The sequence below is a fragment of the Hippopotamus amphibius genome, chromosome 12, assembly GCF_030028045.1.
Source record: "Hippopotamus amphibius kiboko isolate mHipAmp2 chromosome 12, mHipAmp2.hap2, whole genome shotgun sequence".
NCBI classification, from domain to species: domain Eukaryota; kingdom Metazoa; phylum Chordata; class Mammalia; order Artiodactyla; family Hippopotamidae; genus Hippopotamus; species Hippopotamus amphibius.
The window spans coordinates 88189576-88201290 of record NC_080197.1 but is presented as its reverse complement, the minus strand read 5'-3'; the positions used below and the strand labels follow the sequence as shown (position 1 = coordinate 88201290).

General features: G+C 39.6%; 1 protein-coding gene across 1 annotated transcript in view; it reads right to left on the bottom strand.

Moving 5' to 3' along the window:
- Positions 1 to 8157: 8157 nt before the first annotated feature.
- Positions 8158 to 11715, bottom strand: part of CCNT1 (cyclin T1) — a 28024-nt gene continuing 24466 nt past the window's right edge. The window contains exon 9 of the mRNA XM_057701019.1: positions 8158 to 9568. Coding sequence (XP_057557002.1) covers positions 8162 to 9568 — 1407 coding nt within the window. The 3' untranslated portion in view covers positions 8158 to 8161. The remainder of the gene's footprint in view (positions 9569 to 11715) is intronic.

Here is an 11715-nt window from a genome sequence, read left to right as displayed (position 1 = left end):
AGCCCTCATTCTTTATCCCTTTATTCCTTCTCATATAGTGAAGAGCATTGGACTAAGAATTAGGAAATATGAGTTCCAGTTGAGGCCTTGATTCTCTAAAATTCTCTACAATTCCATGCTAAATAATGCAGGTATATAAAAATGGCAGGCACAATCCCAATTTTTATCACCCATTAAGGATTTTTAATTAAAAGCATCTCTCTCTTCTTTCATATCCACCATGCCTCTGGTAGACATGAACCAACATTTTTCTCCCAATAACCCTTCTGGATCTTTATTGCATCCCATCCTTCCCAAGCTTTCTTACCTGCTGTCAGTTTCATTTAAGCAAGCTATTTATCCACTACCAATGAGCAGGTGAGCATGATTCAATGGTGAGTGTACAGAATCTACAAAGCTGGAGAACGACAGTTTAGGCACAAGTGGTTAAAACCAAAATGTGGAAAGGAGGGCTTATAGGTGCCTTTTTCCAGAGACTAGGACAGTCCTGGAGGGTCCTTCCATGACATTCATTCATTTACTGAGCATCTAAGTGCCAGGCACTGAGAATACAGAGAGAACAAGAACGATAACCCTACTCTCATGGAGTAAACATTCTACAGTAGTTTGGGATTGTGGATACAACTATTAAATAGCAACTGTGAGTTATATACATAAGCAAACACTCCAACCCTCAGAAGAGGTACAAAGACATTTGTTATAAACACCCTATAACTCAAAACTAGGGGAGGCAGTCACATTACAGAAAATCTAGGAATCTTCAACCAAATGCAATGATATCAAAAAGGAACATTAAAACTACTACAGGGAACAACATAAAAAGGCATTAGAGACTAGATAGGGATGCAACAAAGGCTTTGAGGGTCTACTGAAGGTCTTAATTGGGGGGAAAAATCCTTCTGCTAAGCCCAAAACAGACCAAAAAATGCTATTTAGAACTACTTCCAAGTGGGGGAGGGGGTAGATATTATTAAATTGTCAAGATATTGGCAAATTGTTTGTGCTTTTTAAGAAAGTAGATGGCTGTTTTTAATCCAATGAGCACTTTGCTGGCGATTAAATAGGTTAAAGTAGACCTGAGGCTGTTTGTAAACAGAGGTTAGGAAAGATGAATTCTTGAAGGAAAGAGAATTTTTAATTTGGAGTTTTGGGGGCTAATCGTAGAGAAAAAGTGTGTGTGTGTGTGTGAGAGAGAGAGAAAGAAAGCGCAAGAGGGGGAGAGAGAGAGAGAGAAATGAATGCCAAAATCCTGCATTTTCTATAATCATCCTCATCTTTTTTCCTTCCAGTTTGTCAGGCCAAACACTACAAGTCATCCTTGACTTCTTTCTCTTCCAACCTTATAGCAGATCCTACTGGCTCCAACGTCAAGATATGTAACTTCTCATTACCTTCAGCACTTCCAGCCTGGTCCAAGCCACTCTCATCTGCTGCCTTAATTACTGTGAGTCTCATTACCCTTGACTCCCTGTAGTCAACATTTAGTCATTTTCAACACAGAAACCAAATGTTGTTTTGTTTGTTTGTTGCCATGCCTCTCAGCCTGCAGTGGCTCAAGATCTTAGTTCCCTGACCTGGGATTGAACCCAGTCCCCAGCAGTGAAATCACCAAGTCCTAAACCACTGGACTGCCAGGGAATTCCCTGCCAAATGAACATTTTAAAACCCAAGCTAGATCATGTCCCTTCTCTACTCAACACTTGTCAGTAGCACTCCATTTCACTGTCTTTACAATGGCTCACAAGGCCCTACTGTACCTGGCCTTCTGCTGCTTCTCTAACCACATTATCCTACTATTTACTCTGTTCTCCTCACTCAATTCCATACTAGGCCTCTTTGCTCTTAAACATGCCAGTATCTTCTCACCTCAGAACCTTTGCACCTGTTTCCTGGAATGATCTCACCCACAAATATTCCCATGGCTTGTTCTTTCACCTCTTTCAGATCTTCACTGAACTGTAATTTCATAAGGCCTTCCTCCCTAGCCATCTTATTTCCAATTTCAACAATCCTACTTACCTGCATACACACACAAAATCCCTAATCCTCCTTCCCTAATTTACACTCTCTAAAGTACTTATCATCTAGCATATTATGTTTTACTTGTCTCCCCTATAACTATAATGTAAGTTCTATGAGGGCAAGATGCTTGCTTTGTTTACTGCCATATTACTATCAGTAAACAGTATACAGTACTTAGTAGATACTATTTTCTAATGAAAGAATAAATGAAAGGCAGGGAAGTGCCTAAAACTACTTTTCACAAAAGATGTATCTAGTTTTCAATTTTAACTTGTTTTCATCACTGGTTTTTTGGTTATGTTAGTTTTGAGTGTTATGTGAAATTAAAGAAAGGGTTAAGATTCCACAGTGCCAAAAAGGTAGCACAAGTAAGAAGTGACAATCCACAAACCAAATCAATTCAGCAGAAGCAGGCCCCCCGGAGCTGGAGGTGACAATAAAGACAAGCCTTTAAGGGAATCCACAGAAGTCACAGAAAAGGCTTCAAACTTTCTACAGAAAGTTGAATGATAGAGATCAAGCCAATTTTACTGGCTCTCAAAAGTGTCGAGAGACCAGGATGATTTAGGCACTGATCATAAGATGAAACCTAGCTCTAATACCAGTTAGTTTAACAAACTTCTATAATTGGGGATCCAGCTGTTTGGCAGTTCATATTGATTTATACCTCATCTATTCCCAAGGATGACACAGTTGATATCTCTTTTAACAAAAGCAAATCACTAAATTTATGACTTTATAATAAATTTATATCATCCATTCTCACATCGTTCACTTACTACTTCTCTATTCTTCCAATAGAATCAGACCAAAATTCCTAAAATAGCAGCAGGTTCCACAAGAGTTTCAGGAGAGGCACAGCAAACAAAAATCTTAAGTTGTCTTATTTAAGAAAATGGAAGAAGGGACTAACAGAACTCAAGATTCAAGTGATCTTTTCTTCAGAAGTGTTTAACATTCTGTTGAATTTATCTTTTTTTCCTTTTAGAGCTTTTAAGCTGTAGCTACTAACCTTTTTTTTTTAATAATTTGAGCATTATAGCATAAAAACTCTTCCATTTAAATGGGTAATTTATAAGATTTACCTTGTGTGTGTGGTTTCATGTCCCACGAAAAAGGGTAAGTATTCAACTATCAGCTTTTCCAGGCACTACCAAGAAGGCTATACCAAAAGCAATGCTGTCTATACCAACACTTCAGATTTTTCAAAGAACCAAATATACAATTATGAATCATTGATAGTGCTTGCTAGATAAGCAGTACATGTTGTGATCATCTGTTAGAGCTATATATTTTTCTGTGTACCAGCCACCCTTCCAGGTATCCATGCAACAATACAGAATGAGGGATTTTTCCCCTCTGCCATATACTTTATACTATCAGGTTCACTGTAATGATCAAATCTTAGGTATTTCCAATGAACTCAATTCCCACAGGATCTTGTACAGTAAGAAAGTACATACTATACTACCAAAACTAAAACAAAACTATTATCATAGCAATAAAATGACAGTTAAAGACTAACTTCAAGACTCAGTACACATAAACAATAATCAGATGAGTGTTTTACCATTAATATTTATTGATGGGATGGATAAATACAGATTGAGAAACATACTTGACAGCAAGATATCAAACTGATAGCCAGACTATAAAATGTATACAACATCCTTTTTTATTTTTAAAAATTTTTTTTAAATTTTTTACAAAGAGCCCTTACTATAATGGTCACTTACATCTTATCATTCACATAACAGCAGTAGAGATCCCAGGGGTAGCATCCAGAACTGAGGTGCCCAAAGGAGGACACAGGCAAGACCAGAATTGAAGGACTCTTAAGAGCAATACCAAGAAAACAGACAAAAATATCACCACAAAATTGTACCTGAGTGACATACATTGGTAAAGTGTTTCACTTTTTTTTCCTTCTTTGCTCTTTGGTCTGATAAGAAAACAGTTTTAGGTGTGTGGAGTAGGGTGGGGAGAAGGTCAGTTTCAAATCCAGAAACCTAGGTTAACACTAAGTTGGTCTGCTGCATTCTTTTCTTTGGGTGCTTAACCCAGCCAGCACTTCATCCTGTAACCAATTCCAATGTGATCAACCACTAATCAGTTAAGGCCTCAGCTTTCAACTGAAGAGTTCCTGATAACCTGATGGAGACATACTTGCTCTGGCTTCAGTTAGCATGCTGTCAAGCATCCCTCTCCATGCTTAACATGGCCACGGAAAACCCAAGTCTTTCTCTTCTTTTCATTCACCATGAATACAAACTCATAAAGGGGAAGAGTAGACACCACTTTTTAGTAAACATTCCTTTTTTGCCCTCCCTTTTCCAATGCCAAGTTCATACTGAAAACTTTAGAAACGTTAAAATGCAAGCGTCTTCCACTTAAAAAATAATTCTCACTCCAGACCACTCTATCAGGCAGGACTATAGTACCATGCTTTTTATCCTACAGAGGGATAAAAAGATAAAACTTGACAGTGTGATATACAACATGAACATTTTTTAAACCACCAGGGACACTCAATTAAAAGCTGGGTATTAACAAGCAGCAACACAAGAAATTTGGGGAGGCATCAAAGTCACTGAAGGTTTAATGGGACTGCAGAGGGCTTATTTCTCACCATGTGAAGCACTGCAGAGACTGCTTAAATTCTCCCAAACCCAAGAGATTAATATTTGTATTCCAACTTCAAGATGTTCTAGTATCCCTCTTCCCTGCATTAGTATCAAAATAGATCATTAAAATAATCCTTTTAAAATTTAATCATTTCACAAGTTCCCACAGACCTGTGTTTCTATGTGAAACACAGATAACGTTTAAAATCCAACCATACTAGGATAAGACCCCTCTAATTGCCTTCGTCCAGAAACAAGGCATAAAGGGGTATGGATTTTCAATACAGGGAATTAGGTAGCAGAAGCTTAAGTAAATCCAGCTCTGATTTTACCATGATTTTATTTCTATACTCTAATCCATTGCTGTTTCCAACTGGAGATTTAAATTTTCTTCTATCAATACTGGTGAAGCCAATAATACAGAATTATGTAAAATGATACATTAAAACACTAAAAGCATTTAAAAAAAAGAAAAGAAGCTGAGGGTCTCAGATATGGAAACACATTGATTCAAGTGAAAAGACTAGACTAATTCCTACATATTTTCTAAATCCAAAAAGCATAACTGATACTTCAGAAGACGAATTAGCTTTAGGTTAATGCTTCACTAGAGTTCAGCTAACAGCAACACAGGTTATCTGATTAAAAGCCCCAAGAACAATTCACAGGTATTTGTTTTTGCCAACATGAGATGCAAGCAAAGTTTTAGGAATGAGATTTACAGAACCTGAGGCTCCAGGCCTGCTTACCACCACTTATCCTCGATAGTCTAGGTTAAAACGAGGGGGAAAAAGCCATGTTTACTGGACTAACTTTGGACGTATAAATCCTGTTTCTCACCCTTTGAAGTGGTGAGGGTGAGAGAAGACACAGAGTTTAGAAACCACACAACCTTTAGAAGCCTAAGTTTATGGAATTTGGACAATATGCATGCTAGCTGACAGGCACATCTGCTAACCGAAAGACAATGCAATGCAGCAAGCAGCTTAATGCAGAGCCCGTAAGGAGGTTCCTGACATATGCAGAGATATAAAAGCAGACACTGTAGGTATCTTAAAACAGTATCAGGAGGCACTAATATAGAAAAGTCTCTAAACTGACCTATATCAGCAATGATCTACTAATGCAAAGGCCAGACTATGCAGCGTAAAGCACTTTTTTCAAGGTCACTCCTGCCAAAGTTCTAAGGAACTAGCTACAGAGTGCCACGGAGAACTGCTGAGGCTAAGTGCATATGTATCTCTGTGGTGAGGGAGTGAATGTGATCAGAAAATACGTGAAATTTAATGAAAAAAACTGAAAGCTGTATAAGACATTTTCATAATCAAATCAGTGATCATCAATTCCACAAGATACAGATGCAAACTAAATAACGTTTTGGGAAGGTCAGGAAGGAAAGCTGACTCAACCAAACAAATCTAAACAAACAGACTAAATTTAGTAAACACACCACGCATCTACCAATTACCTAGCACAACACAGAAAATATCAAGGAGAAAGAGGAAAATGTCATCCATAAAAGTAAAGTGACGTTCCAAGTCAAAAGTATTACTGGTGTTATCAATCAGCAGAGATCTCACTTCACACAGCAATGGCAGGCAGTTCAAATATGCAGGGATGCAGACACTAACTCACCTTCAGTTAAGGTTTATTGTACAAGTTCCCTCCTATATTAGGCCAGTGCATCATCAATTCCAACTGCCTCAGTTTTCTCCCCAACCTGTTCCTGGCAAGCAGCAGCACATGTACAACTCCTATCTCCCTATGACTTTCAATGAAAAACATTCAATTTATCCATAAAGAACATTTGGTGTAAAAGAAGCTGTATTAAAATCAAGAAGACAAACTCAAACTGCATTACCTTTTCCATGGCAAAAAACACCACGAAGACCGAAGAAATATCACATTAAATGATCTGTGACCAGGTGGCATTTTCAGCTGGACAACTTTGCTTAGAATTCTTTCTAGCCCCTTGAAAGATTTCTTTCCTCAACAAAAATGTTCACTCTTAAAATATGGGATAATTAAGCACCCATAAAACAGGACTCCTGATCCATTTTTCTAAAGGACTCTTAGAAATCTCCAGAAGAACTTCTGCTTAGAAGCTAAAGCCACCAAAGATGGACAATCTAAACATAACAGTATCTGTTAGGCTAGGCTTGCTCACCCCTCATGGCACCAGCACTATTAAATCCATAAGCTCCAATCTCTGAAGTCATATAGTCTACAAAAATTGAGGACACAGCTGCTTCCCTTCAGATATACAGATAAAAAGCAAGCCTTACATTCATAATATAATTTAAAACACAATGTCCTAAAAACTCCCAATCACAACGTTCATTGTTTTCAGTACCCTCTAGCTCCATGGCTTCTCCCAGAACTATTCTCACTTGTGGTCTGGGCTTTCACAAGAAGGACAGCACATGCCCCTTCCCTTCAGAGACCCTGAGACTGCTCTCCCTTGAACACTTTCCCAAAGCCCAACATGAAAAAAAAATACACCCAATTCTGTAGGGCAGAAGCCAGCCTAGCTCTCCAGCCTTCTTCCTCAACCCCACCTTTGTTCTATATCAGAAGGAAAAAGGGGATAAAAGGAAGTTTTTATAATGGAGTCCGGAGTCAGACCATTGGCTGCACCTGCCCAAACTAGAATTTAGAAGGCTACCCTCAATTACAACATAAAGGGGAAAATACCATGTCAAATACATGCCTCTTCCTTCCTTTATGTTCTAAAGGCCACACCGTGTTCTCTCTAGTAGACTGTTGGGAAGTAAAAATGGTGAAGGACAGAAAGGGAAAGATAAAACATGATTTATAAACGCACACACTTAAAAACACACATACCCACACTTACATACACACTTACAGGTCGAAACACTTCAAGTGGCCGGAGCCTAGCTCAGAGCTCATGGCCAAAATCCTATCCTCCCATTCCCCCTACACACCCCTCCCCTCCCACCCTCCAATCCCACCCCCCAGGACTCACTGCTGTACATCTCATACACACAGCAAAATCCCTATCCCCTCCCCAATTATATAAAAAAAACTAAACAGATAACTTACTTTCTTTAAATTATTTTTTAAAAGTCTCTTAAAAGATTTTGACATTTAAATACTTCCTCTCTCCTGATATATTAAACACCAAAAGGATCCACAACTGCTTGATAAAACAAACCCTCCACACTTCAGTCCTGTCAAGAAGAGGGAAGATATCAACTCTAATCAACCTAATTAGGAGGTGGAGAGGCCAAGAACAGAGAAAGTATTCTGAATCCTTCACAGCTTTAACACATTCTCACCTCTCTAATACCAGTAAAAACTATAATAAAATAGTTAAATTTCTGAGGCAGGAGATATAATAACCAAGGCCCTCTACCACCCTCCCACCTATGTCTCAATATTAATTTATTCCCTAGTTCAAGAAGGGTGACATATTTCATAAGGGAAGTAATTTTCTTAGTCCAGAATCAGTAGTTTAAAAAAAAAATGTGTTTTTAAAGAAGTTTTTTTCTTTTTCACTTGGGAAGGGGTGGAAGTGGTGGAGGAGGTTCTGATGGTAGAGGTGGTAGCCGGGGTTTGTCTGTATTGCCAGATCTGGAGGACATTCCACCAGCCCGTGGATTCAGATATTCCCCATATGAATGGACATATTCAAACGCAGGGGGCTGAGTGGGCTGAACACCCTGGGCATTGAGAAGGGAGTGAAGCATATTCACAGTATCTTGATAGTCTATGGTCTGGGTTGCATTGTGACCATTGGCCCCCGTGGAGCCTTTATCCAATTTCATGTGAGGAACTCGAGTTTTACAGCTAGGCTGTGAGAAAGTAAGGCCACTTGTGTCTGAGCTATGCCCAGGCAACTGGGCCATTGTAGGAAGAGGAGGGAAGGAGAAATTTATGGAAGAGGATTTAGTACTCTTGGCAGTCTTGGCTGAATGATCAAACACTGCCCCTCCAGTCTCTTCAGGGAAGGGCCTTTTACGAGAAGAACTGGAAGAGGAAAAAGAGCTAGACAAGCTATAGGGTTTGTGCGCTAAGGCGCTTGTCTGGCTGCTATGTTTTGGATCCCCTGGACGTTTGTTCCCAGCGCCAGCTGGGAGCTGCGAGTGGGCGTGTTTGTGTGAGTGGTGATTATGATGATGATGATGATTCGACGGGTGAGTCTTGTGCTTTTCTTTGTGCTCGCGGCTCTTCATGGCGCTGTCATCCACAGAATTGTGCTTGTCGGCTGCACTGTGAACTTTAATGCGCATTTTTATCTCCTCTGGTTTTGAAGAGGCAGCTTTATCTCCACTTGTCACTGGGATTCTCATCTTGAGAGCTGTTTTGTCAGTCTTTTCCAGAAAAGGCCGCTCAGGGTTTTCCGAGCCCTCTATGGGCATTTTCAGAATGACCGAAGGATGGCTATCATGGTGAGACAGGAGATTCTGGGCAGCATATGCATACTGTGACTTCACATTGGCCTCCATGTTCTCCAGTTGCCTCTTCTGGGCAGCCAACTCTTCTGCATGCTTTGCACGGTATTCCTTCAGTGATACTTTAGCTGATGGCACGCTCTTACTGTTCTGCTTCTGGGAAACAAATGCATTTGCACCATCCTGTTGCAAGGAATGATCAACTCCGATAAGTGCTAAATTCTCACTAGTCCGATGACTCTGAGCAGGTTCTACCTTAAAAGGAGGGTGGGAGGACAGCCAACGCTCACTTGGCAACATCTCCACACTGCTTAAGCTGCTGGTTGACTCTTCAGTGGCTGGAAGGGAAGGCACTGCACTTGTGGTAGAAGAAGCGGACATGCTCATTAAACCTGCAATAGTTGTATCTGAAGAGCTCTGGGAAATCATATTAAGGATTGTCTGCTCCGAAGTATTTTCATCTGCTCCTCGGTCATCTGCTTTTCTTTTCTCGGCAGCCTGGCATGCCTAGAATGAAGCAAATAGCATCTTTTCACTTCAGGTAATTTACCAAATGGAAAAAAATACTGAAATGAGTAGACTGTGTTTGCTGTCACATTGGGCGTTTGGGATAGCCCATAACCAGGAGGCTACTCTAACATGAGACTGATAATTATTACCATCAGGAGAAGTGTAAGATTTTTTAAACCTTCAATCAAGTGTCACAAGATCTCAAAGAGGTGTATGAACTCCCATATACACTGCAGTACTTTTCACAATAGTTAAGGTATAAAAGCAACCCAAGAGTCCATCAATAAATAAATGGGTTTTTAAAAATGCAGTCTGAGAAAGACACTGGAACTCACTAAAAAATGCGGTCTGTATACACAATGAAATATCACTTAGCTTTAAAAAAGGAGGAAGATTCTGTGAAGATAGAGTAGGAAGCACCATGAATGTCTCCTACCTAGACAACAACTGCACAGGCAGAATCTATCTGATGTAACTATTTTGGAACTCTACAGTCTGTTGAAGGCTTACAACTTCCAGGGTAAGCTCTGGACAATAAATTGCAGTTAATTTCCCTCAATTTCAGCTCTCAACCCCAGCCAGCTGTGCACCTTTTCTTGGAGTACATTACACACAGCTTGGGGAAGTCTGGTTGGGCAAAAAGGGCTCTATTTTCCAAATATTGGAGATCTGTGCTATGATCGCTGACTGCTACTTTAGATCCGTAAGGTCTTATGGAAAAACCCTGAACAAACCTTTTGGCCAACCCAATACAAAGAGGCAGGTAGCCATTGTTGCACCTCCCTCCACTGTTGCAATCCCCTCCCTCTCTGACTGAAGTGACATCCCTGGATACAAAGGGCCAACACCCCTCCTCCCCCACTTCATCCTCTGCTCTTTCTCCCTTTGGGAGCCAGATATTAGAGTAGAACATTAAAAAAAAAAAAACACTGCATGTACAGAAATGTCCAGGAAAAGGCTCAGAAAAGACCTGAGAAGACCTTAATTTTACACATCAAGCTGATCCTCAGCACAGAGATACCTTTCAAAATCAAGCCCCCACCCCAAACATACAAAAAACCAAAAACAGACCAAAAAATAAAAAACAAAAAAAACCCAGCAAACCCCATGGAAGAGAGAGCATCTGATTTCCAGAGTTACCATGTTATTAGATTCAAATGTCCAGTCTTCAACAAAATAACCAAAAGGCATATAAGGAAACAGGAAAGTATGGCCCATTCAAAGGAACAACAACAAAAAAATCAAGAGAAACTGTCCCTGAAAAAGACCCAATGGCAGATCAACTAGGCAAAGACGTTAAAATAACTGCTTTAAAGATACTCAAAGAAATGAAGATGTCAGAAAGTCAAGAAAACAACATGTGAACAAAATGAAAGTATCAATAAAGAGATTAAAAACTTTAAAAGAAACCAGAAAGAAATTCTAGAGCTGAAAAGTACAATAACTGAAATGAAAAATGCACCGGAGAGATCCAAAGGCAGATCTGAACAGGCAAAAGAATCAGCAAACTTGAAGACAGGACAATGGAAATTATCAAGTCTGAGGAATAGAAAGAAAAAAGACTGAAGCAAGTGAACAGAGCCTAAGGGACCTATAGGACACCATGGAATAGACCAATATATGCACTGTGGGAATTCCAGACAATGAAAAGAAAGAGAAAGCAGCAGAGAGAATATGTGAAGATACAGCAGCTCAGAACTCTCCAAATTTGATGAAAAAATATAGATATCCAAGAAGCTCAATGAACTCCAAGATGAACTCAAAGAGACTCACATCAAGACATATAATACTTAACCCTCTCGGGCATCAGACAGTACTACAAAGCTACAGTAATCAGTGTGGTACTGGCACAAAATCAGACATCTGGATCAATGGAACAGAATAGAGAGTCCATAAATAAACACACACACACCTATAGTCAATTAATCTTCAACAAAGGAGGCAAGAATATACAATAGGAAAAAGTCTCTTCACCAAGTGGTGTTGGGAAAGTTGGGCAGCCACATGTAAATCAATGAAGTTAGAACACACCCTCACCCCATTCATAAAAATAAACTCAAAGTGGCTTAAAGACTTAAACATAAGACATAACACCATAAAACTCCTAGAATAAGCAAAACATTCTCTAACATAAACATACCAAG